The sequence below is a fragment of the Anas platyrhynchos genome, chromosome Z (genome assembly GCF_047663525.1).
Source record: "Anas platyrhynchos isolate ZD024472 breed Pekin duck chromosome Z, IASCAAS_PekinDuck_T2T, whole genome shotgun sequence".
NCBI classification, from domain to species: domain Eukaryota; kingdom Metazoa; phylum Chordata; class Aves; order Anseriformes; family Anatidae; genus Anas; species Anas platyrhynchos.
In genome coordinates this window covers 29138559-29165783 of record NC_092621.1, presented here as the reverse complement: position 1 = coordinate 29165783, position 27225 = coordinate 29138559, and the positions used below count along the sequence as shown (strand labels likewise).

General features: G+C 37.4%; 1 protein-coding gene across 1 annotated transcript; it reads left to right on the top strand.

The window, feature by feature from the left end:
- PUM3 (pumilio RNA binding family member 3) lies at window positions 1-26127 on the top strand. The gene is made up of 17 exons (XM_038170940.2): window positions 1-216; window positions 1520-1702; window positions 3358-3493; window positions 4200-4275; window positions 5097-5190; window positions 5414-5480; window positions 6228-6402; window positions 8312-8415; window positions 8945-9023; window positions 11131-11229; window positions 11982-12035; window positions 13861-13941; window positions 17648-17790; window positions 18540-18762; window positions 20502-20589; window positions 22665-22755; window positions 25887-26127. The coding sequence occupies exons 1-17, from the start codon at window positions 120-122 to the stop codon at window positions 26014-26016; spliced, it is 1920 nt and encodes a 639-aa protein (XP_038026868.1). The 5' UTR covers window positions 1-119; the 3' UTR covers window positions 26017-26127.
- The last annotated feature ends 1098 nt before the right edge of the window (window positions 26128-27225 follow it).

The following is a 27225-nucleotide window of genomic DNA, read 5'->3' as shown; positions in this document are numbered from 1 at the left end:
TTACGGCCGGTGGCTTCACGCTGTCGCGCGGTGCCGTGAGGCGCGTGCGGCGGGCAGGGCAGGGCCGGGCCGGGCCGGGCGCTGAGGCCGCTTCTCGCCTGTTCCGCAGCCGCGTGGCCATGGAGGGCAGGGCCAGGAGGAAGCCGGCGGCGAGGAGCGGGAAGGCTCCCGCTGGGAAGGCGCCGCAGGGGAGGAGGAAGTTCAAGAGAGACCACGGTAAGGAGGCTGCGTCCCCGGGAGGCGGCTGTGCCTGGCCGCGTGCAGGGGCCGGCCTGGCAGCCCGGGCCGCGGCCTCTGCTGGGCTTCAGGAGAGCCTGGGCCTCCGCGCCCCGTCCCATTCGCACAGAGGGGTCGGGGTGTGTGTGCTGGGTGAGCTGCGGTGGGTCAGTGCTGGGTTCAGGCTTGTTTAACATCTTCGCTACTGATCTGAGTGGTGGGGCACCCGCAGCAGGCCTGCAGATGCCACAGACCAAGGATGAGTGGCGGATACAGAGCGTATCTGGCTGTGCTGCCATCCAGACAGCCTCCACAGGCAGCAGAGACGGGCAAGTATTTCCAGCAGATCAGCACAGGGTAGCCGTCCCCTCTGCTCTGGACTGGTGAGGGTGTACCTGGAGTACTGTGTCCAATGCTGGGCTCCCCAGTACAAGAGGGAGATGGGCCTACTGGATAGAGTCCAGTGGAGGGCCACCGAGGTGATCAAGGGACTTGAGCACGTCTCCTGTTAGACCAGACTGACAGAGCTGGGGTTGTTCAGCCTGAAGCAGAGAAGACTCAGGGGGATCTTATCAATGTGTATTAACAGCTGAAAGGAGGGTGCAAAGAGGATGGAGCCATGCTCTTTTCAGCATTGCCCAGTGCCAGGACAAGAGGCGATGAACACAATCTGGAGCATAGGAAGTTCCATCAGGAAGCACTTCTTCACTCTGCTGCTGATGGAGCACTGGAAGAGGTTGGCCAGGGTGTTTGTGGAGTGTACCTCGGAGGTCTTCAAAAGCAGTCTGATCATTTTAGTGGGCTGTAGATGTTACTGCTTGTATACGGGGGTTGGACCACTTGACCTCCAGAGGTTCCTTCCAACCTAAACCAGTCTGACTCTGTGTTGCATTCAAAACTGATTGTAAGATCAATAAATTGATCTGTCCTGTTAGAATGTTCTGTTAGTTCTAACATAACTAACAAAATGGTTAGAACTGATATCAAAACAGCTCTGACCTAAAACTGTGAACAGGTGATTGTAGGACTGGTGACTTTAATATCTTTAATTTAGAACAATTCTTTTTATGCCTGGGCTATTATGCTGCAGGCTGGAAAATAATGCAAGGTTTTTTGGGCAAACTGCAAGACCTAAGACTGCAAAAAAAATCACTGGCTTTGAGAAGCAAGAAAGAATTGTTGCTATATATATATTTGGTATTACATATTATAAAGTAGTCTGCTGCTTTTTATAATTGTAATTTGTTATTTTGAAGCTTTAGGGTAATGCTTTAACATTTTTATTTTTTTTTTTTTTTTGTAGATTCAGGTCCTCCAAAGAAATTTCCTAACAAAGGAGATGAGGAGGGAAAGCCCAAATCCACTTCCAAAAAATTTGTGAAAGGAAATTTAAGACCTGGAAAAGCTACTATCAAACAATTCAAGAATAAACAGCAGTCAGGAAGTCTTGCAAAGAAGAGGAAACTTCAGGATGGGGAAGAGGGAGGTGAGCAAATTTAAGCATGAATATCAGTGGAAACGAGGACTTGATAAACACATTGTTCATCTAAGTCTTTTATCCACATCTTGTTATCACCTTTCCAAATTGATTGCCTCCAAATTTACTTTATATTTAGCGTTTTCTGTGTAAAGATTTATTTCACCTGATTAAGCGTGAGGCCAAAGTGATGAGGATCAACAGTTAAGAGTTTTCTTCGAAATCAAAAGTAAAGATATAACGGCAAATTTAAATAACTGATACGCCCATCATAAAGCTGTGATTATTTAAATGACAATGTTGTGGCAAGCATGAAAGTGACAGTTTCCATGTAACTCTGAAAAAGAGTTATTTGTAGACTTGCCTTAGAAATCGAATCTGCTCTTATAAAAAGTACTGGCTAAACATTTGGAATGAAAACATTTGTGAAACAAAGTTGATTATCCTTCTGTATAGTAGTTTGGACCACAGAAAAATATCTAGTCACCTCTTAAAAAAAAATGTGTTATTTTTTATACACTTCACGTCTTATTTTGTCTTAAGATAGAGAGGCTAAATAAAGGCGTGTTTAAATAGTTGTTTTTTTTTTTTTTATAACTTCGGTACAGGAGAACTTCTGCTGTCAAACAAAACTACTGGGATGATTGAACATAAACATCAACATAAAATGAGAGGTGGAATCTTGCAGGGTGGATTCTGAAGTTCTCTAGAAAAATGTTAGTTGTCTGAAGGACAGCAAAAAGTGTTGTGTGTTCTGGAGTAGTGGCTGTTGCACATTTGCAGAATGGCTTCAGAGATGGAAAGATTGCATGGTGGTGTGTTGCTCTCAAAGCAAAGTATCACTATTACTTTTGGACAAGTGATACAGAAATTTTAAAATACACTTAGTAAAAAGAGAGCATGGTTTTTGAACAGGCAAGGTAACTAGTTGCATGTTGCTGAATACCAAAGAACAGTGCTTCAGGGTCCAAAAACTTAAAGCTCTATCTCTAGTGTTCCATATGGAAGTGATAGCGCTTGCTTCTGGAAAACAAACTAATATACGATCACTTCTTTTGTCAGGATGTGAATAAAACTAAAACACTTCAAGTTTTTTTCTTATGTCATTTTGTGGCACTTTCTATAAAGTTGCTCTAAATGAACTTGCTGTGTGGCAGGGCATAGCTATTGTATAGCAAAATCTCCTGTTTTAAAAATTTGACTGAATAAAAAGAATAGGCTTGCAATTTTTTTTTTATGTTTTTTCCTTTGTCTGAGATTTCAGTTATGTATCTTTAATTTAGGGTTATCCGTTTGAGAGATGGAAGTAGTATCCATCCATATGTGGACAGAGGTAAAACCACCTGGGGCTGTACAGCCACAGGGTGCAAGGTGCATCTAGGGTCAATGTTCAAGCTGTGAAGAGGTTTCTGATGCATTTTTTGACAGAGCTTTGAGGAAAATCATTGTTTGCTTTGTTCTTCCAGTATTCTAGAAGTGGAAATAGCTGGCTTCGCATGCTTATTAACTACTTCTGCTCTCATATTAGCTACCTGAGAAACTGCTGGCAAAGCTCCTGACTTGTTAGGAACTGAAGTAACAGAGCTATCACAGCTCAGTCTGATAGACAATTCCTTTGTTTCTCTCTTGTTAACTATAGAAAATGCGTTTATTTTTGTCTTCAGGGTCAGATTCTAAAAAGCCTAAATGGAATGACTTCAAAAAGAAAAAGAAGGAATTAAAGCAAAGCAGACAGCTCAGTGATAAAAGTAATTATGACATAATTGTGAAATCAAAGCAAATATGGGAAAGTGTTAGAAGGTAATGTTTGTGTTTTTTTTTTTTCTTTTATTGTCATAAGTTGCAAAGAGATTCTTTCTCCTTTGGTAATTTTGTGAAACTCTGAGTAAATCATAATATTACATGCAGTTCTATATAGGGTTCAAGCAAAGTGTGGTGATTTGTAATGCTAGGAGTGTAGAAATGTCTGGATTGGTGTCACTTTTATTTTAGGATAAAATATTTAAGGAGTTATCTTGTTTTTTAAATTGTGAACCACAGATCATACGCTGATTTGATCTGATCTTGGAGTTAGATCACTGCTTTTTTTTTTTTGTGGGAGTTTATACTATTTCTCTTTGCTAGCGTAATTCTCAGACTGAGGCCCCATGTCAGAAGGAGTTAATTCTACTATGCTCTAATTGTATGTGCTTTTCAGTTTTGCTTGTAAGACATTTAAGAATCTAATATCTAAGTGACATGAGCAACTGTGGTGGTAGATGTAAGTTTATAGTGTTTTTAATTGTTATTCAGAAGAATATTATTTCAAAGTGTGATTATCTGTTTTGGTTTCTAGGCACTGAAACTGCTTAATTATATCTAGTCACAGCTTTAATTAATGTCAGTGTAAATGTGGATTAGCAGGCACTAATTTCATACTGTTTTTTACCATCTTGCTTTTTAATATATCGATAGAACTGAATCATATGTTTCCTTAATTAAGATTGTTTTACTTCTCTGCTTGTAGGAAGAAATGCGATAAGGAAAAGCGGGAAGAGCTGATGAATGAACTACAAAAGCTGCTTAAAGGAAAAATTAAAAATGTAAGGAAAAAATCAACACCATGTAACAAACATCATATAACGTGCTCAAATTCACAAAAGTTCCTTTTAAGAATAGAGGAGTATAAATGCTATAATATAATACCAACCTTCTTTGCTAGAAGGAATGTTATTTTAACCACATTTAAAACAAACAAACAAACTAGCAGGGTTGAGAGGCTGCTTCTGCCCCTTTTAATTTGAGAACAGTAGTCCTGGGATGCTTTGCCTATCAGCTGACTATTGTAAGAATGGCTGTTTTGCTAAGCAGATTTAGGCTAGTGAAACTATGTTAAATGAAATTTAAAATCAGCCACTCAGACTTTTGCTTAGTTACAATTGCTGCTGTGCTTCACAGGTAGTGCTTCACAGAAGTTATTGCCCTGATAATTAACTGTACTAAACAGTCTTTCTGTTAATTCTTGAAATGTGCAAATTCGCAGTGAGATATTGCTGTATTCTAAAGGGATTCTTGGTATTCCATGCAGAAGTGTAACTGTAGAGTAACACTCAGGAATTCCGAAGAATATGAGTGAAAACAAGATACAATTTCATGGTTTTCATTCAGAGTTAAATACTTGATGCATTTTACAGTTTTTCTTAATTGTCAGCAATTGCAAGTATTCTCTGTATATTGTTTGGTAGTACTTCTAAAGATCTAAAAAAACGTAAAACTTGATTTGTTGCAACCTGTAATGACAATTATGAGTGGTTATCTATTACATGTGGCATAGAGCTATATCAGAGACAGAATGCATTAAAATAAATTTTGTACATAATGACATATGAATGACCTAGGATAATGAAATGTATCTGTCCTGCAGCTGGCATTTGCACATGATTCAACTCGAGTGATCCAGTGCTTTATTCAGTATGGTAATGATAAGCAAAGACAAGAGACATTTGAAGAACTGAAAGGTATTTTTTCCCATCTACATTTTACTTGCGCCTTGCTGTTAAGGTGCATTGAAACAAGCCGAGTTACTTTCGCTAAAATATTTTTTGCTTTGTGCTGAAATAATACATCATTTCTATTTTTCTATTGAGCTCTTGAAAAATTACTTAAATAGCGGCATCTTGTTTTGTATTGTTAATGCCAAGAAAAATAAAAGCTAGCTGAATGTGTTTTCCCTTCTTCTAGATAGCCTAGTGGAGTTGAGCAAGTCAAAATATTCCAGAAATATAGTGAAGAAATTTCTTATGTATGGGTGAGTATGAAGTCAGATTGCTTAGGTGTCATGCATTGTTTCATTTTCACTGTGAATACTCTGGAATTTATGATGATTTAAACAAACAAACAAAAGTATTTGGAAGCATGTTTATAACAGTGGTGAGACAGGAGTGTTTAGTATTTTGCCCAGAGAATTTTTGGAGTCTCCTTCACGGGAGATACTCACAACCCACCTGGTTGCCATCCAGCTCTAAATGATTCTGCTCCGTGTAGGGGGTTGGACTAGATGATCTTCAGAGGTCCCTTCCAACCTTGGCCATTCTGTGATTGCTGGTAGTTTTTCTTTTGCAAGCAGTAAAGCTAAAGCTGTACACATCATTGAGGAAAAAGTGCCCAAAAAGCTCAGATACATGCTGAAAGCTGATTTTTGCCTTACATATAATAACTGGCTTATAAAGATGTGCTGTTCTCACTGAAACTTAGTGTTTCAGGAAATCATTCTTCTGCAGTGTTTATCCACTGTTTCTTTTTGTTTTATCAGAATGCATACTTGATCATCCTTTATAACTTTTGCAGATTCTTAGGTTTTCACACTGTATTTTTGTAAAAGCTATAATGTTGATCCAGATGCATGCATGTTATCTTAATACTTAGATAACATAAGATATCTTAGGTAACATAACATATCTTAACACTTAGATAAGCTTCCAGAAATAAAACTAATGCTGGATCACCTCTTCTCTAACGTTTTAACTCTTGGTATCAATCTTTCCCTGTAAAACAGGACAAAACCACAAATTGCAGAAATAATAAAGAGTTTTAAAGGTCACGTGAAAAAAATGCTCCGTCATGCTGAAGCATCTGCTGTAGTTGAGTATGCATATAATGACAAAGCCATTCTGGAGCAGAGAAATATGCTGACAGAAGAACTATATGGGAATACTTTCCAGGTTTACAAGGTGACTACAATACTTTCTAGCCTAAGGTGTTGTGGTATCTAGTATGTTGTGTTATTGGTACTCTACCTATCTTACCTGCTACTTCTGATAAATTTCGTTTCTCTGAGCTGTTCAAATGCATTCTAGTTTAGCATAAGTAAACGCTATGGAAGTTGTGCATTTCCATGATGAGTGTTTCAGTTTGAGCTATGTGAAATCTATTACTTTCATGTACGAGCTTGTTCTGCTCGTCAAAGACAGTCTAGTATTCTGTAGTTGGAGTTACCAAAGTGTCTAGCCTGATGTAGTAATCCTTGCTGAGATAGGATTAATTCCCCTATAATGCTGTAACTGGCTTTTGTATCAGAACTGGATTATGTCACATGAGAACTGAGTGCGAGGAGAATGTGCTTGGATCTATGTATTGCATGCTGTTTAAGCCTAATTTTTGTCTTAGTTTCCTTTTCCCACAGAGACTATTGGACTTGAGTCCAAACTCGTGAAACCATTTAGATGCAGATGCCCAGCAGACAGCAGAAAGATTTTTAAACGTGGCCTGCTTTGTTTTGACCTCTAGTTCATTTTTCTTGCTGATTTGGTTTACTGTTACTGGAGTTACAAACAATTCTATTTGCTACAAAGTACAAAACTGTTTTACGCAATTATTAACTACAGCAGAATGACTTTTGTACCTTACATAAAAAAAATCTGGAAGAATTTTAGAGGAATTTAACAGCACGTTTCTGAACTTGAAAGCTTTTTTTTTTCCGTTACAGGTTATCTTAAGTTTTATTAAAGCATTTTGCAACACTATAATGCAAAAGGCATATTTTCTGTGTTTAAGTACTGTAATTTTTCTGGGAGTATACAGTCTTTGAAATCAAGCATGCAGTCAGATTCTACCATTCTAGCATTTGTCTTGAGTGCCTCAAATAATCATACTTCATGGTGTAAAACTAGGACTCAAAAATAGGTGGATTTATATGAAATTATGACATAATCCTTAAAAGACAAAGAATTCTGTGGAGTTTTGAATTGTGATCCCATTTTCCTCTTCCTGTCTCCAAGTTCTCCACTCCCATTCCAGCAGGATATACAAAATATATAGCAAATAGAAAAAAAGACGGTTTTCTTCTAATTATCTGTCTAGTTTGATCTGGTGACCAGTGATAGGACTAAAGGAAATAGCTTGAAGCTGTGATACGGGAGGTTCAGGCTGGATGTGAAAAGAAGGTTCTTTACCCAGAGGGTGGTCAGGCAGTGGGACAGGCTCCCCAGGGCAGTGGCCACAGCACTGAGCCTGACAGAGTTCAAGACGCACTTTGACAACATTCCCAGACACATGGTCTGATTTTTTTGGGTGGTCCTTTGGGAGACCAGGAGCTTGACTCTAGTGATCTTTGTGGGTCCCTTCCCTCTCAGGATATTCTATGATTCTACCAGAAGTTAGTTCGGTATTCAGAGTGTATAGTCATTTTCTACATGCTGTTCTTGGACTGGAATTTCATGGACCTCTGTTAACTTCTTAATTCGTTGATGTGTTACTGTGTTGACCACTGACATGTATGCATCTTGCTGTCCTGCAAGACTCCCTTAAACACACTGCCGATTCATGTGTTTTACTTTGTACCTGACAGTCTCATGAAGACCTGACTGCAATTGCGAGAAAACAGTTCGGGACATAGAAGTAGCTTTTGTTTTGTAATGACTAATACAGTTTGTGAGAACTTAAGTATATAGCTTCTGACATATTCAAAGTAGATAACACTTATTTAGAATTTTAGTTCTAAAAGCTGATAGTTTTGCAGAAAGTTCATTTTGTTTGTGATATTGTTCATGAATTGCTGTTTGACAAAGGACTGTTATAATTTTGTATGAACTCTGATACCTACTGGGAATGATTAAACCTCTGAATGGACATTCGTTTCAGACACCAGTTGTTCCAACGCTGGATAAGGTATTAGAAGCTCAGCCTGAAAAGAGAGAAGCTATCTTGGATGAAATGAAGCAGATTCTTACACCAATGGCACAGAAGTAAGGACAAAAACTAACTCAGCTAACTAATGTCAATCTAGCATGTATCTGTTTGTTTCTTTGTTACTTACATTATCTGCTTATGTAGAAGAATAGCAGTAATGCTGCTGTTCTTTTCACCTGTAACATCGCTGCACGGAGTAACAAGTAACAATGACTCTGTCAAAATTGTCATAACAAATATCTTAAATCATTGTGAGCTCAATTTCTATAAAGTAGAATGTCCTTCTTGCTGCCACTGCCTAATAGAACTCTGGACAGTGTGGTATGCCTTATTAATGTGCTATCGGACAAGAATCTTGAGTGGTCTTAGGTGACAATATCTTACGAAGTTTTGGAATTTTCCTTTTGGTAGAATTTTCTATGTAACACAACTGCTAAACGTCTTACGTGGAGTGACTGTATATTTTCTGCATGCCATACTGACTGACTGGGTATTTTTTGGAAATACAGATGAGGCAGTGTTAGCTTATGTTACAATCGTTGCTAATGGGGGACTTTTTCTCATTTTTCCTCTTCCCAAATACAGAGAGGCTGTGATAAAACACTCACTGGTACATAAAGTATTTTTGGACTTTTTCACTTACGCTCTTCCAAAACAAAGATCTGTAAGTATCCTTTGGTTGTTTTTGTTTTCTCTTACCTTTCAATGAAATGTTTTAAATGTTGTTTTAATAGCATTGTAGCTACAAAGAAATACAGTGGAAATTGTAACTTTTCTTATCTGGTCATCCAGACGAATGTCTGGGGAGTGCTATTTTACGGGGACTTAGAGTGATCTTTTATACTAAAGCAATGGTGTTGGTGATGTTTGACTTGAAAATAATTAAAGTGTAATGCAAAGACTTAATGTGATGGAAAACTGATGTTTTCTCTGACTGTGTTAAATGTTCCTTCTCAATAGCTGGAAAATAAGATAGAAGCTTTGTTTCCAGCTTTAATTGTAGTAGTTCGGCTTTCAAAGTTTATTAACCTCTTCTAGCTGTTTTACAAAATACTTTTGATCAAAGTATAATAAAATTTTTCCTTTCTGTCAGCAGACGAAACAGTCTCCTGCCTACAAGCCAAGCATGTGGCTTGTATTGCTATGTCTGTATTAAACTGCAGTTTTAAGCTTACTCCAGCCACTCTTGCAAAAACTAGGCCTAAATTTATCCAAGTAAGGTGACATCTGTATGAGCTAGTATCCTGCCTGGTGTCACCTGTCTCCAAACCCTGTCCAATGTCCTCATTTTGATTCTGCAACTCAGTGCCATCTGACTCTAGGCCAAGTGGAGCCTTCTGGACTTGCTGTGTGTCTCACCTATTTTCTGCTAGACCGAGCTCTTTTTCTGTTAGAGTTAACACAGTCAAAACTAGCGAGGTGGATTATTTGTGGCCTGTTCTATATACAGATCTTACCTAATTCGAGGTTCCTATAATGGTTTCCTATAATAATTCCACTCAAGAAGAGTAAGGGCACGGCTCTTTTCCCTTGCCTGTCTTTTTGTACAGATATGGTAACATTTGAATCTTCTCTGTATGAAAGGATAGGTGGATACATTTTTTTCGTCTTTGTGCACATGCAGCCATTTGGAAACCTCTTTTGTAGACCTGTCCCTTCCTCCCTTCCTGTGCGCATAGCCAGTGATGCCATTAATTCTGTAATTTAGAGACAGTTTTTAGAGAGACAGAAGCAGCTAGGGCTAGAAAGGGAGAAAAATGGAAACTCCATGTCAAGGTATCTATCGGACAATAACAGGAATAGTATTTAGTAACCTAGGTTGTTGTTTTTCTGTGTTTTTTTTTTCTTGTTTTTTTTTTCCTGCTGTTGTTTTCAGATGGCTTCAGAACCTCTTCCATTTGATATTGTGAGAAAAATCTCAAGTAATTTTCTTCAGACAGGATCTTCTGTGAAGCTATTTTACACGATTGCAATGGCAGGCGTCCTTCCAATTAGGAGCGCATTTTAGTAAACAAATCATAACCTTTTATTCCCTATTACCCAACACCTGATCGCCTCCCGTTTCCTCATTGCCTGAGTACTACAGGTTCACAAGCTACTCGACGCTCCTCTATACCATATATGTACTTTTTTTTCTTCAACCCTTTAATTTCTTCCTTTTCCCGCCTTTTTTTTTTCCCTTTTTTATGTTTTGAGAACTTGTGATCTTTGTTTTACTGTTCTTTTACTGCTGATCCTGTTTTTGTCAAGCTTCTACCTTATTTTGGAACTGTGAGGCCTTTTACTGTCCACTTATCTACTTAGCATTTCTCCTTGTCATAACTACACAACTACCTTTGAATACAGAAAATCAGTTCTCTACTGCAAAAACACAACTTAGTTTCTCACAATATGAAAACCAACTTTTGGCTCAATCTTGTCATATCTGATTTACATCTTTTGATGTGTAGATGACCTTTTAGTTCTTCATGCTCTCTAGCAGATGCCCTGTATGTGGAAGTAAATTGTATCCCCTCAAAGATTTTTTTCTTGTATTTTTTCTGATAGGACAAGTGACAGGCTTTGACTTGCTTTGGATTTCACACAATGTACAGTTTTGGAAGAGGGAATATTGTGTCATTTATAGTCTTTGGCATTCTTTTTGAAGCCTGTTCTTGTAGTTCAAGCCACTGAGAGCGATTCTGCAGGACTGTTGATGCTCTCTGTAGTGTCATGAGCAAAAATTCCTTGTATTTTCTTTCACCATTTACTTACCACCTTTTCTTCATCAGGAAATGATAGAAGCTATAAGAGAGGCTGTCATATACCTGGCACACACTCATGATGGAGCCCGAGTAGCAATGCACTGTTTATGGCATGGTACTCCCAAGGTACTGTTTGGTTCCTTTCTACTCAGCTCTGCCTGAAAATAGTCTGGTCTGAGAATATGTGACTATGACTGCTCATGTGGATTGAAGCTCTGTAGGTATAGGGTATCAGCTTTTGGAAATACTATAATGTGCCTTATCTCTTTGCATAAATAGAAAAAGAAAATACACCTTGTTTCAAAAAATAAAAATTTATAAAAACAGTTTGATTGTTAAAGACAGTTTAAAAAAAAAAGTTGCTAGGGACCAGAGATTAGTAATGTGTCTAAAGAAGACTGAGTAATGATTGTAATATCTAGAAGAACAAACCTGGGGAAGCTTTCTGCAAAAAAATACCATGCTAGCAAAGGTGTTTTGTGACAGGTTAGAGTCCTTACTTCTTTAAAGATTCAGGTCATATTCAATGGGTTTCTTTCCAAGCAAAGAGTGCCAAGTGCATTGCTTTTTCCTAAGTAATGGACAGGATATAGGTGAATATTTTTTTTGAAGTTGCCCCTTTTTTACATTCTCACATTCCTAGAGTGAACGTGTGGACATCTCACAGAACAGCCCCAAGACTGACTCTTTCACAATTCAGATTTAGCCATTTATCCTGCTGTTTAGATGTTGATTAATATTACAAATGTTGGACATCAGTAATTATTCTATGCTTTAGGAAGCAAATTGTAGGTTATCTTTCTGAAGGTGTTAATAACAATTCAGTTGTTCAGAATCACTGACGTTATAGGCTCACTCAAGTTTTTCTTTTTGAATAGGACAGAAAAGTCATTGTGAAAACTATGAAGACATATATTGAAAAAATAGCAACGGTGAGTGATCATTAGTCATTTATTTCATAAATAAAAATTGCTTAAATACCTGATTTAATGCTTAGAGGCTGATTTTAATGTGCTTTGGTAGTAGAAACAACTGTGAGGTCTTAATAAAATGAAGTTTGCAATAGTGATGCTGTACTAGATGGTATGGAATATATTCAACTTGATTATTTGGAGACACTAAGAAGCTTCGTTGCAGGCACTACATTTGGTATTCTCTAAAATAGCTGAGTTAATTATGAATCTTTTTTCTACGTTTTTTTCTTCAATTAAAGTATAGGAGAGTTCACACAGAATCCCACAGAATCACACAGAATTTCTAGATTGGAAGAGACCTCAAGATCATCGAGTCCAACTTCTGACCTAATACTAACAGTCCCCACTAAACCATATCCCTAAGCTTTACATCTAAACGTCTTTTAAAGACTTCCAGGGATGGTGACTCCACCACTTCCCTGGGCAGCCTGTTCCAATGAAATGAAATGAGTTAGTTTATAGGAGAGTCTGTTGAAGACAGAAAGAGCAGGTATCTTCAAGCCTATCTTTATATTTTGTCTTCATACTACCCCTTTGTTAATTTATTAGAAATAAAATCTGTATGCAGAAGAACAACAAAAATTAAGATATGCTAGGGATGTCATTGGGAAAGTTGTTTAAGCATATTAGTTTTAGAACGTGCTCAATGCGTTTTTAAGTCAGGGGGCTGTAAAATGAATTAGTATTGAATTGACGTACAATGGAAAAAGTCTGTATATATTTATTTTTTTAATGAGAAGTATGATTGGAGACTGCAACACCAACAGAGTAGCAGTTGCAACTAGTTTTCATGTTACAGGGCAAAACTGCAACCATAAAGATATGCTTTTTAAATGTATTCCCTTTTGGGTGCTGTGTTCTGTTTACTAATAGTTGGTCATTGGTCTCCAGGCTTTTTTTGATCATGCAACCCTATTAGTAAAAACTTATGAACACATATCCCCAGTATATGTATTTATAAATAATATATGGTACAACTGTACTAATACATTACATACATTATAAAGTATACACAAAAATATAATTTTAAAGGTTAAGAAAATATCTTTAAATAGCAAAAACTGAGACTGTGGTTGAGTAACACTTCAGTTTTGGAGTACATTGAAGGTCTGGCCTTGCATTCATGCAGTGTCTCACTGACGTACAAGAGAATTGGGTGGTGCTCCATAGGCTTGTATTTGCTAGATACATACTCTCCAGATGTACAGCATGTGATACATCTCACTTTTCATTCAGTTTTTAATTCTTCATTCCCAGGGTGGTGAGGCACTGGAGCAGGTTGCCCAGAGAAGCTGTGGATGTCCCATCCCTGGTGGTATTCAAGACCAGGTTGGACAAGGCCCTGGGCAACCTGATCTAGTGAACGGCATCCCTGCACACCGCAGGGGGTTTGGAACTAGATGGTCGTTAAGGTTCTTTACAACCCAAGCCATCCTATGATTGTGTGTTCTAGCAAGGCAAATCCTGTGATTTCAAATGGTTATCATGCAATTGGATGAGGTTAACAGCTTGCATATGATAAAGCAGTGTATCAAGTTATAATGCCTCATGAAATCTTTTTTAAGAGGCTTCTATTAAACAAACAAAAAAACCCTCTTGTTTTCAGAGAGCCTAAATGTGAGGTTTTCTGCGACATTGTGTGACAGTGGATAGAATTTGCTTGTAGACTCATGTTGTGCCATGTTTGAGACAAACTGTCATAAATGTTGGTTCTAAATTAGTTACTGTGTTTGTAGAACTCCGCTACATGTTCTTGAAGCTTTCTCATGTCTCGTCTTTGCAGGGTGAATTTTCTCATTTGGTCTTGCTGGCAGCGTTTGATTGCATCGATGACACTAAACTTGTGAAACAGTTAATTATATCTGTAAGTAGTTTTTCCTGAAGTACTGTACTAATTAGTGTCTTTGTATTTGTCACTGTACTGCAGGACCAAAGTAGGAATCCATCCACTTGTTACGAATCATTTAATTCCCTTCCAACTTGTATATTTCCTTATATTTGTGTCATTTTTTCTTGTCATAGATGATTCAGAATTTAATTTATTGAACTTGAATTTAAGCTTGAGTCGCTGCTTGCTGAAAATTACCCTTTTTGTGTATGTTCATTCTAGCTAGTGAATGACTTCAATCTCTTTAATGGAAAATGTCTTTGTCGTAAAAGTTTGAGCTCTGCTAGTATGGCGAGGATTGAAGTGATGTAAAACTTTAGAATGAGGAAGTTTCCTTATACATTTTATGGGCAAACATAAAAAGTCAGTGATATCCATGGCTAGAGTGTCATTGTAATGTAAGCTTTTTTGTTGCAAAAAAGGTTATTTAACATATTTAGCTCATTTCCAAGTAGTATCTTGGAAAGTAAGATTTCAAGATGAGCTGTTGCTATCTTAGAGGAACGTGGCAACATGTCTGACTATACCGTTGTGAGGCACTGCAACCTGTTGTGCAGAGGAGCTATGGTTGCCACATCCCTGGAAGTGTTCAAGGCCAGGTTGGATGGGCCTTTGAGCAGCCTGGTCTAGTGGAAGATGCCCCTGCCCATGGCAGGGGGATTGGAAGCAGATGTTCTTTAATGTCCCTTCAAACCCAGAGTATTCTATTATTTTATGATAATATAACATCAGTTTGAATGAGAACAATTAGTTGGAGACTTTTGTCTGGATGCTAAATATGTAGACTCACATTAACTGTCAGAATTTGATACTTGGCATAAGGTGTTGATAATTAAATGAAAATTGGCATTCTGGATAAAATCCATGTAATATTTTTATCAGACCTTAAAAATGGATATAGGTAGGTGTCTGAAACACAAAGAGCGCTGTAGCTATTTTACAGCACCTGCATGAAGTTGCATGATGAACAGTAATGGTAGTATGATCTAGTCTGCATCTGCTTCCTTTTGGATTGCCCCATTTCCCCAGTTTCTTTCAAAAAAACACTTTAATGGTAGTAAGGTATTTCTACGTAGACAATATTTACATGCAAAAGTTACTGGTTTTAAGTTGTTTTAACTGTAAATGACCATCAAGTTGCCTTTTCACACTGAGGAAAATGATTTTATAGCACACAATTTTCATGCAGGTAAAATAATTAATGTTGATATATATAGGTTGCAGTGTGCTTATGGTCATACTTGTGATCATTAATGATACGCATGGGATCACAGAGGTTAGGAGGCAGTGGCAAGAAGGTGTAGATAACAAGGTGAATGCTCTGTATATGGAGAAGGAGTATGAGAAACCAGTCATGAGGAGGCTTGCTTTGCTTTTGTTTTTGTTTGATTCCCCCTATACAACATTCCAGATTTCTGTATCCTAACACAGATATTCTTTATGAATATGGTATTCATAAAGAATATCTGTGTTAGGATACAGAAATATCTGTTCCTCTCCTGTGTGTGTAGAAAGATTGAAAGTGTTCCAGCGTGAAGATGGTTTGTGTTCGTTAGGTATATTAGCTGTGATCACAGCTGGCTTTGTTTCCAGAGTCTATTCAACAATGCAATGCCTTTGGGCAAGTTCCAAAAAAAATAAGCCCTGAAAGATCAGGGCATCTTTGTACAAGATCACTGATGCCTTACTGTGCTATGTTGCAAGCACTTAGCTTGCTGGGCACTTACTAGTTAAGATACTGCGTTTGACTTTAGCTCCCAAAGTGCCATTTAATTACAGAATCATCTGTGGTTTTCTGCCATCTGAGACCTCCTTATGTTATCCTGGGTAATGGAGTGTTCACTGTTTGGTCATGTTACTGAATCAATCTGCACAGAGGAATAAAGGAGAATAAGAAGGGGTGGCCTTTGCATATACAGAATTAGCCTGTCTGGGTTTATATGAGGCCAAAAATATGAAAAAGGTGTCAAGGAAAAGGAAAAATGTACCAAGTAAGATCAAAACCAGCTCTTCAGATGGGGAAAGAAAACTAGTAACTTGACGATGAGGTGGAAGCATCAAGAAATCAGGTCTTGAAGCACACTCTATGGAGTAATCAAAAACTTAATTTTCTTAAAGTTAGATTTCTAAAATACTTTATACATGTTAATAATTCTGTCCATACTAAAAGCTTAATTGAAGGAAAGAAAACAATGAAGATCTGGGGAAGAGTAAAAGCAGTGTTTGCCAAGTATTTCTCTTTTGTTGTTGTTGTTGTATTATAAAACAGATTGCTTATGTGGATTGGCAGAATGGTAGGGAATTCCCATGTAAGAGAGAGTTGTAAGCTCTTAAAAGCCTCAGAGGAAAGTCTTTCCTTATCTCTCAGCTATGCAGAGTCTTAATCCTAGACCAGAGAATAAGTACGTTGTCTTAAACCTTCATATATGATTGGAATTGTAAAATATGTGTTTGGCACATGTTAGAATTCAGGCAGCTTTCAGAGGGAAGGCTGTAAGAATTCTGAGTAAGCAGTGCTAGGGGTAATGTTATCAATGTAACAATACCCGTTGCCATTTAGAGTTTCTCCTGGTACTTTCTCACAGTTCTGGTGAGGAAGTTCTGTAATTTTTCAGAATCATGGAATCAGACGGGGAAATAGAATGTTGAAGGACTTAACAGAAAATAAAGGCATTTCTTTTTATGCTAGATGGCTGTGCCATGGGTTGATTTCAAAGTCCAGGATTATTTTTCCTTTGTTTTTAAAAATTGTGACATTTGTAGATAGACTTTAAGAGGGAATTGATTGTTGCAATAGTCATGAATATCTGGATGGTATTCAGGGTTCTTCAGTGTTACTTGCATAAAAAGAAAATTATTACTCTATGAAAGGGCATTTGTCAAGATGCTGACAAAAACCTATGGGCTAAGGTAGGTGCTTCTGTCCAAATATAATAATATACTTGTATTTGCAAGAAAATTCCATTATATACTAAAGCATTTCTTCCTTAGCCCTGTCATTGCACAAGGGTGTGAGGTACATACTCTGTAGCTCACAAAAGAATTATTCCTAGCCAACTGCTGGTTTCTGGAGAAAGCCCGGTGTTTTCTTCTAATGCTTAAATAAACTGCAAATAATACTGGTAGTGCTTCTGGCAGAAGTCAGCTTTATTCAGTTATTGAAACTTTTTTGTTATTCTTTGATGTTCTGTGATCAATTTAAGATGGAGTTTTCCTTCCTAAGCACTGTCAACAGTGTGTATGTACTTATGTACAGCCATTTCAAAGTCAGCATGGTTTCAGTGATTGATTATAGGTGCTGTGGTAGATGATGCTTTGTATGTTTGGTCTGTTGAGGTTATGACTTCTACTCAGATTATGTCTGTACACCATCTAACATACCAGAATATGTGGTGTTCTTGCTGATACAAGCAAGTACAAAGAACAAATCTTGTTCTTTCAAAGTTACTTTTCTTATTAAGACATGTTTATCAGATGCATCAAACCTTAATATTTTTTAAGTTTCTCTCATTTCTGCAAATTTGCATTTTGATTAGGGTTTCTTTTGGATTTAATTTTAGTAGCATGTGTGAATCCTATTCACAGTATTTATTTTTCCTAAGCTTTGTTTTTGAAAGATAATCAATAATTACCAGTAACTCAAAACTTACTTATATCTGTTGTTGTTTGTTTGCTTTTACAGGAAATAAATGCTTCCTTGCCCAGTATTATTAACAACAAACATGGAAAAAAGGTTTTGTTGTACTTGCTAAGTCCTAGAGACCCTGCACATTTTGTTCCAGAAATCATCACACTTCTGCAACAGGGTGATGGAAATGCCTATAGGTAACTGAGATAGCAAGTTTAATTTTTTTCCTAGAGTCCAGAAGAGTTCATCCAACTTCTGCATGATAAATTTTCTTTATAATATATCTAAGTAATGTGAATGCCTTTATATAATGTGCAAGTACTCTTAGGTACATTAATCTGAAGTCCTAACTCCTATACATTTGGTTTGAAGCTTGTGTGTGATGATTGGTGATTATCAGTGTTTTGGTGATCAGCAGTTTTCCCCTTTTGTAAAGGGCAAAAATACTATGTGTTCTTTGTTTAAATTCCTATATCAAATACAGAATAACAGTAAAATTTTAATATGCATTTTGAGTTGCATAAAAGTATATCTTAAAATTTAGCAACAGAAATGTAAAATGTTCATTTGAATTCAGTCCCCAATGTTGATAATGACATTGAAGCTTATCAGCTTTTGAAGAAGCAGCAACTTTGTTTAAGCATCTCTCTCAGTAGTTGAGGTAACAGAATGAATAGGCAATATATGGAGGTCAAGTAACCGTTGCTAACAAAATACTCTATGAAGTTTACTGACAGCTTTAAATGCTGTATACTTCCTCATTCTGTGTTCTTAAAATGTGTGCAATATTTAATTGTATGTGAAACAGAGGGAAAAATAATGGTTTTGACTTTTCGGTAACATATAGCTGTCACAAATAGTACATGTATGTGTATTCTGAATTTCTTTTGACTTGATGTGCATGAGGAGCAAGTCTTCTACAGTAATTTGCTGTCTCTTTTGTCAGCAAGAAGAATACAGAACTCCGCCGCCGTGAACTCCTGGAAGCCATTTCCCCACCTTTGCTAGAATATTTGCAAGAACATTGCCAAGAAGTAGTGATGGACAAAGCTACCTTTGTCTTGGTTGCTGACATTTTAAGAACAGCTGTTGGTGAAATCCAACCCACATTAGATGCAATTGCTAATTTAGCAGCAGAAGAGCTGGTTCCAGGTGGCCATGATGGGCAGGTAATGTAACAGAGGATAAGATGCTGATACCTTGCAGTGCATTTGTTTTATTACTAGCACAAAGTCTGTTCGTTTTTCTCTTTTACGTAAGAGGTCAATGATCTTCCATGATAGACTCATACACTAGAAGTGGTCTTTGTTCTGTTTTCTGACATGTTTCTTCAATAGCTTATTGTGTCTGGAGTAACGAAGGCTTGAGCCAACATTCCATCTGAATTTGAGAGCAAGGTACTTCATAGTCTTGAGTCTTCCAGAACTAATTTAAACATTTGGTTGAAAGGTAGCTAACAGTCACATTACGTAGGCTCTCTTTTAATATTATCACTATGAAATCAAGTAGTTATTAACTTTTTATAGTTCACTGAACTGTTTGGACTGCAAATGTTAGGGTCCCTTAGCTGTACAAGTATGTACATGTATACATCCATGAAAGGGAAGGTCTTAGATAACAGTGTCTCTGTAGTATGACCTTCTCTTCAAAATGTGCATGAGAGGCCTTTTCTGATTTTGTTAAGGTCAGGCAGGTAAGTCTCTGTAGGCTAGAAAATAGAAAATGCTGTATAGACTATATTTGAGATAGATATTCTCAAGATTTTTAAAGTTTTGCTGAATTGGCTTGGTCTCCCCCAGTTTTGCAGTGCCCTTTCCACTGCAGTGCCTATAGAATGCAATATATATAGTTCACATAAGGTTTAACAAGTCAGTTTACTGATGGAGGAAGAATCACAGAATTTCTAGGTTGGAAGAGACCTCAAGATCATCGAGTCCAACTTCTGACCTAACACTAACAGTCCCCACTAAACCATATCCCTAAGCTTTACATCTAAACGTCTTTTGAAGACTTCCAGGGATGGTGACTCCACCACTTCCCTGGGCAGCCTGTTCCAACGCCTAACAACCCTTTCGGTAAAGAAGTTCTTCCTAACATCCAACCTAAAACTCCCCTGGCGCAACTTAAGCCCATTCCCCCTCGTCCTGTCACAAGGCACGTGGGAGAACAGACCAACCCCCACCTCTCTACAGCCTCCTTTAAGGTATCTGTAGAGAGCAATAAGGTCGCCCCTGAACCTCCTTTTCTCCAGGCTGAACAAGCCCAGCTCCCTCAGCTGCTCCTCATAGGACTTGTTCTCCAGGCCCCTCACCAGCTTCGTCGCCATCTGTCCCTAACAAACAAACTAGATTTCTTGCATCTCTGCCATGCCATGAAACACATGCCTCTACCCAGATGTTCCAGATGCATCTCTTCAAGACATTGTTTCTAAAACCACCTATCCCTTCTTTTTTTTTTTTAGATAGGCATTTGGTAGAATTTTCTATGAACTATTGTCTTCTGTACTTCTCTGCAAGTCATAATATAGTAAATTTTGGAATCAATGAAAACATGAAAAGTCTGGATATTAATGTAGAGGCAACAAGACCTTGAGATTCTGCTAAGTAAGCATGAAGTCTTAGGAGTGATAGATGAAACATTAGTGGATGTCGAGCAACAGATACAATTTATGTTACTAAAAGTCAGATGCTACAGGGCAGAAAGTAAAATAAATAAGCTGGTCATTTTAAATAAGTGTTCAGATGTTTTCATCAGAGTTGCTGATATTTGCAAAGGTAGTGACTAAATGGATGAGTGTGGTTTGGTGGCTTCCCACAAAGGGAAAAGTAGATAAGGCATGCAGAAATAACTATAGAACTACATTTTGTATCATTATCACTGAATAATTTGTATTTTTCCCCCCTTAAAGCTTCACATTGCAGAACATCCAGCAGGTCATTTAGTATTGAAATGGCTAATAGAGCAAGATGAAAAAATGCGAGAGAGTGGAAAAGAAGGTATGTTTGAAATTCAACTTTAGTTGATCAAATTTTGACTTTAGAGTAATTAGTTAGCTGACCTAAAATGTTTGCTACATTTATTTCTTTAAACATACTGATACTTGGAAAATTTAATATACTCTCTAAGATCATTGCTATTATCTTTTTTTTTTTTTTTTGCTGTTGTGAGTTGTTACATGAACAGAATGCAAAAGATCGTGTTTTTTTTTTTTTTCTTTTTATACAAAGCAAGTACTAGTCTGTTTTTGTTCGCTGGGTTTACAGTGTATTTGGGACTCTGTTCGTTTCTGCGCTTAAAATGTCTTTCTTTGCTCAAATACACAGCAATTTAAAGGATAATTATAGAAAATGTAAAGCCTTTCTGACAGGAAGACTCGTTTCATTACTGCTTGTAAGCCAAGCTGTAATCCATACTGTGTTCATTAGTGGTGCTGAGTTACTGCCTTAAAACTGTTGCTACAATAATTCAGGCACAAAAATAGGACATCTTTGCTATTTTATATCCCAGAAGGCAGAGATTGGGCACAGATGTTCTCATCTTAATTTAGCTTTTTTGAACTCATTTTATTACATAACTGCAAAATCTTGTTCTGTGAATCACCATATCCTAATAGAGATTACTTTTTTCATATGAAAACCTTGAAAAATGGAAATGGTTGGGAGGCATAGTATAATCTGAACTTCTGTTGTGTGTAGGGGGCTTTTTCATTGTGTTAAACCCTTTTTTCGTAGTGTCCAGCCATCTACTGTTTCCTTTTAAAAATAAGAGGTTGCTGGCCTTTATTAAATGTTCCTCGAGGGAGGCTGTTTTGTTACTACTTTTCCCAAGTGCATGATTGGAAATGTTCAAAGAGGAAGTTTTATCTGTCTTTCAGAGACTAGACTAATTGAGATGATAATAGTGTTTTTTTTTGTTGTTGTTGTTTTGTTGTTTGTTTTTTTATTCTGCTAGCAATACACAATTCCTTTTTTAAACACAAGTATTTCCCTTTGGTTTCCTTGATTTTGTCTGAAGAATGTGCCATTCAGAATTGTTGCGAGTTTATTGCATTAGCATTAAAAAACAACCAAATCATTATCACATAGGGAACAGCTGAATAAAAACTGACCTGTTCTTTGGTTGGAATTCTAATCTAAAGTGACAGTGAAAAATAGCTTCAGTGTTTATTGGGAGCTTGAAGATGGGGGTTCTTTTGGTTACTTCCTGATAAATTTGCTAAGCTTACAAGTTATAAGATCTGGTTCCTTGAAGTTTGTATAATCATAGAATGATTTGGATTGGAAGGGACTTTAAAGTTTCAACCCCCCTACCATGGGCTGGGACACCTACTAGATGAGTTAGCTTAAAGCTCCATCCAGCCTGGTCTTGAACATTTCCGGGGATGAGATAACCATTTCAGTTCGTCAAATTCAGCTATGGGCTCATGGTCAGCTTTGGTTCTTTCTTTTACATACGTATTTAGTGTAATGCAAATCAACTTATGCTTTCAAAGCTACTGAAGAAGTAGAGCCCTGTAGTATCAGTACAACTGAAAGAAATAAGAGTCAGGTTGGTTTTCATGTGTTACTAAAGGATTTGATCTGAAGATACCAGAGGGTATGTTGTTTGTCATGTCAATTTGTTCCTTGTACAAATTCTGTTTCTTTGCTTGTAGCATCAAATGCTTGAAAACAGCATTTTTCAGGAGAGGTATCTGCGTTAGTAAGTTGCATGTAATTATTTCTTGTGTTGATGTCATTCTTACCAAGTTCTTCCATTGGAGTGATTGCCTTTTTTGAGATGTGGATAGTCTTTGAAACCATTTAAAAAGAGAAGCAGCGGATATACTGCTTTATAATAGTAAACTGTCACATTGTGTTGTTACTGTCTAATTTTAAACAATGCTTGGAACTACAATCTGCAGAGGTATCAGTGCATTGGATAGCCAATTATTCCAAGAGAGCATAAATTTGTGAATACTCGATGGATAAAATCTATTTGATTAAATTGCAGCCATGGATAATTTTTTGTATGTTACTTTGTATAAGGTTACTGTCTTAATTTTTTCTCCCCCTGCTCCTATGTTTTACAGGTTGCTTTGGAAGAACTTTGCTGGAACGTGTTGGTATTGAGAATTTGAAGACCTGGGCAAAAGTAAATCGAGGTGCCATTGTTCTTTGTTGGTATGTAAGGCTCATGACTATTTCTGATTAGGCCCCAGTATTAATTTCTTGAACAGCTAAGAGAACATTAGTTATAATTTCTACCAGCATAATTCCATTTTTTGCTCATGGAATACTGTCATCCATGCCACTGATAAGTTTTGATTGGAATAAAGTACTGGAAGAATTCAAAACTGAATTTCTACAGGTTGTCCCTTGAGCTCAGGCTTTTGCAGTTCTAGGAAGTAGTTCAATGTTGGAAGAAATCTTAAGATTTTTTTAAAAAATACATGTTTTTTATCTTAAAATACATGGTTTTTGATCTTGTACCTACCAATGCATGCTTCCCCAGTGCAAAAGACTTAAAGGGGGACTCCACATATTAAAATAATAAACCCTGAAATACCTGTGGTTGGGGTCAGTATGCACAAATACAGGTTTTTTTCCTGTAACTTGCTACATTGTCTTGATGCATTAATTACGGAGCCTGAGCATGCTTCATACTGAAGTAGGAAAGTGTTTGGAATAGACCGTGAAAAGGATTATGATGAGCTGATTGGTTTACAACTTGAAAGTAATGAATGATACAACTAGTACGATCAAAAAGAGTGCACAGGAATCAGACCACTAACATTACAATTTTGTTTTTATCAAATGCGAACAGTTGTATTAACCATTGCTATTTTCACATTGTAACTAAATGTCAGTGTCAGGTCATAGAAACCCAAGGTTTTGTCTTAAGACTTAAGTGTGTGGTCTGTGTTGTGGAACTGCTGGGTCAGCATCACGCTGCTGGCTCCTCGTTAAAGACTTTCACTGAGCCAAAATCAGCAAACAATTCAGACAACATACTTTTGAAAAATGAAACATCTCCCTTTTTCCACCTCACTTCTCCTCCTAAAGTTACTTTGGGTTCCTTGATAATTGCTTTCCATCTCTGCATCTTATTACCTTAGAGTGAGGCTACTTTGTTCATTCTCTTTTGCAAGATGAATCAAAAAATGTTTAACAAAAGGTCTATTTCTGAAATCACAATTTAATTCTAACTTGTTCAGTCATTGCCACTCAGATCACTACTGAGAAGAATTGGTAGTAGAAGAGTAGTGGTAATCTCGATACAAGACAACATCATAGTAGTCATAGGTATGGTGGTTAAGGTTGTTCAGTTAACAAAAGTAGAATGCTTTTTTTTTGTTTTGTTTTGTTTTTGTATCTTGCAACTACAATAAATGCATCTAATGCCTATAATCTAATCCTATGCACAGGTGTTCAGTAGAGATCTCTTATAAAGGTTTGGACACTGACAATGTGTTCATGCTAAGCTACTTCTTTCCCTAACTTAAGACTGAGGAGATTCATTTAACATGTGCTGTTGCTGCTTTATGTGCTAAGCTATTTTGATTGTCCAAATAATGTTTTGAAGTAAATTAATGGATATTTTTTTCCATGCGTGACACTTTAACAGCTGTTCAGCTGTCAGTATGACAACAGCTTTTCAATAGGTTTTGAAGACTTTTGGAAAAAACAGGAAACTAATAATCACATATTAGTAGAAGTGAACACAGGAGTGATGTTATTTTATGGAAGTGACATAGGAAGGAGGAATGATTTTTTTCCTTTCTGATATTATACATGGAACTACAGGGTGGGGATTTGACAAGGGTACTTTGTTACCAAGTAGGTGAGCTTATCTCCTGGACTGTTAGTTTTAACACTTATCACCAAAATTGAACCTCATCTATCTGGATGGAGATATAAAAGTAGTGGGAAGTTGTGGTTTATTTGTTGTATTTGTGTGTTGGGGTGTAGTATTCCTTTTTGATTCTAAGTAAATCTGAATCGGTTGAGGTTCTCTTAATGACTCTCCAGGCAGGATGCCCTTTTGTTTAGGCGGCTGAGAACACATAAAGCTAACCAGCTGTATTTGTTCCATACCATGTGACACCTGTTTAGCACAGTAACACATGTAATTAGTCCTTTTCTTGTTCAACTGCTTGCACTGAAATGTAGAGAGGTTACCTAAATTATACAGCAGTAATAAATTTAACTTACTCATGCATGTATAATGACTGCAATTTGTTTCAATAGAATCACTTGAGTTTTTTAAAAACTTCTCATCTAAAAAAAAAATAGGTTATTCTTTTATCATAAGAGAGCTCAGATCCCTCTTACAGAGGTAACTTGCAGATACTGACAGTTCTCCTTGAAGCTATGATTAATTTCTATTGTGTTGTTGGCTTTTGGAAGCCATCTGTTACTTACATGCAGATCTGAAACTCAGAATTACTCATTCAGTCCATTTGAAGCTTTCGGCTTTAGAGTCGTTTAAGCTCATTCACCAGCTATGTGCAGCTCATTGACTGCACTCAACTGATTAGTTACCTGGTATCCTCTGAACACTATCCTTTCAATGTCCTAATAGCTTTTGGTTTTATAAAAGAATCTGGGACCTGGTTTTGACTTAGCACAAACCCTAGGTAGCATACAGAAGTGGCAGCAAGCCATTCTGGACTACACTTTGATATTTTAGAAGGGAATTTCATCTCCCAGTGCTGTATGAAAACATATAAATGGTCATCACATGCTTTCCTGCCTATTGCGTTGTCATCCTGCACAGTATACAGATTCATAAGGAGGTAAAATTTAAATCTCTCCTTGAACTATAATAATTTCTTCTTTGTTTTTACTCAGTTCAGCTTGCCATATCTAATGCATAGAATCATAGAATCACAGAATTTCTTCTTTACATCTAATCTAAATCTACCCTATTTTGGTTTAAATTCATTACCTCTTGTCCTGTCTCTGCAGTCCTTGATAAAATGTCCCTCTCCAGCTTTCTTGTAGGCCCCCTTTATGTATTGGAGGACTGCTAAAGGTTTGTTTAAAGAGTATGCTAGAAACAAGCTTTTAAGATAGCTGCAAATTTGTGACCCAGGTGGAAGAATCCTAGGGTCTGATTTATCCTGTGTTGGTTGTGTTCTTATGTGGTATTTCATGCTTTCAGAAAATTTTACATCTTTGTCTAATAGAAGATAATAGTCTGCCCTGAACTGTCTTGTTTTGAAGTAGTTAACTGTTTCATAATCTGGACAGCTTTTCATATGACCTGTATTCTGACCTTTCATGCCCCTTTTTTTCCCCTCCTTTTGTAGCCTTCTCCGGAGCACTGATCAAGAAGTGGCAAATGCAGTCAAAAAAGGACTGAAAAAGCTTGTCCCACAGTTGAAGCTGAACAAAAATGTGAAAGGAATAGAAGCATTACTGGAGAAATTGACTTCCTAGTGTAATTGATCTTTTTTAGCTTCAAATACAACTATGCAATGAACTCCCAGCTGGTAAGATTCTGCTCCATGTCTAAAAAGCATTTGTAAATTAAACATTTTTTTAAAGCAATCTGTCTTCTGTACTCATTGTGCTGTGTGTGGTAAATAGCTGCTCACAAATATTTAAATCTTGAGATTTCAGAGTTTATGGGAACTTCTGAACATGGAAACAAGAAGTTAAATCTTTCCTGATAACTTGCACAAAGGTGTTTTCATTCCTGTTGAAAATCATGTGCATATTATATCCTAGTTACCATAGAAATGGAAGCATCAGTTCAGGAGATATTCCTGTGTACTGGGCAAACGCACCTGTTCATAGTGACCTTCCCTCTTGTTTTCCTCAAAAACAAATTAGACAAAAAACATTCTTAATGTGTGAAGGAGCTAACAATAATAGAATTAAAATATTGTCTCCAACATTTTTCAAACACATTCCAGAAGGGAGAGGATGACTCTCAGTCAACTATAGTTTGATTCTCTTTTTCTTCAAGTCTTTCTAAAAAGTACAGACTTTTAAGTCCTGATAAACCAGTGTGATCATTTTTTAGTGTTGTGGGGTTTTCTTTTCTTTGTTTGTTTTGGTTTTTAATCTTTCTTGTAACAGGAGAAGGATGAGGAACCTTTTCACAGTTTGAGGAAGGGGATTCTTCTCTATTCTGCTCTGTTGGGACCCCACCTGGAGTGCAGTATTCAGCTGTGGGCCCCCCAGCACAAGAAGGACTGTTGGAGTGAATCTAGAAGAGGGTCACGAAGATCAAAGGGCTGAAGCACCTCTCCTATGAAGACAACCTGAGGGAGATGGAGTTATTCAGCCTGGAGAAGAGAAGGCCTTAGAGAAGGGAGACCTTACAGGGGCCTTCCACTGCCTAAAGGGGGCCTACAGGAAAACGGGAGAGTGGCTCTTTGTCACGGAGTGAAGTGATAGGACAAGGGGGAATGGCTTTAAACTAAAAGAGGGTAGATTTAATAAATAATCTCTTCCAAATATCTATGTATGAGGGTGGTGAGGCACTGAAACAAGTTGCCCAGAGAAGTTGTGTTTGCTCCATCCCTGGAAGTGTTTAAGACCAGGATGTATGGGCCTTTGGGGGATCTGGTTTAGCGGGAGGTATCCCTGCCTCTGGCCAGGGGAGTTGGAACTGGTTGATTGTTAGGTCCATTCCAACCC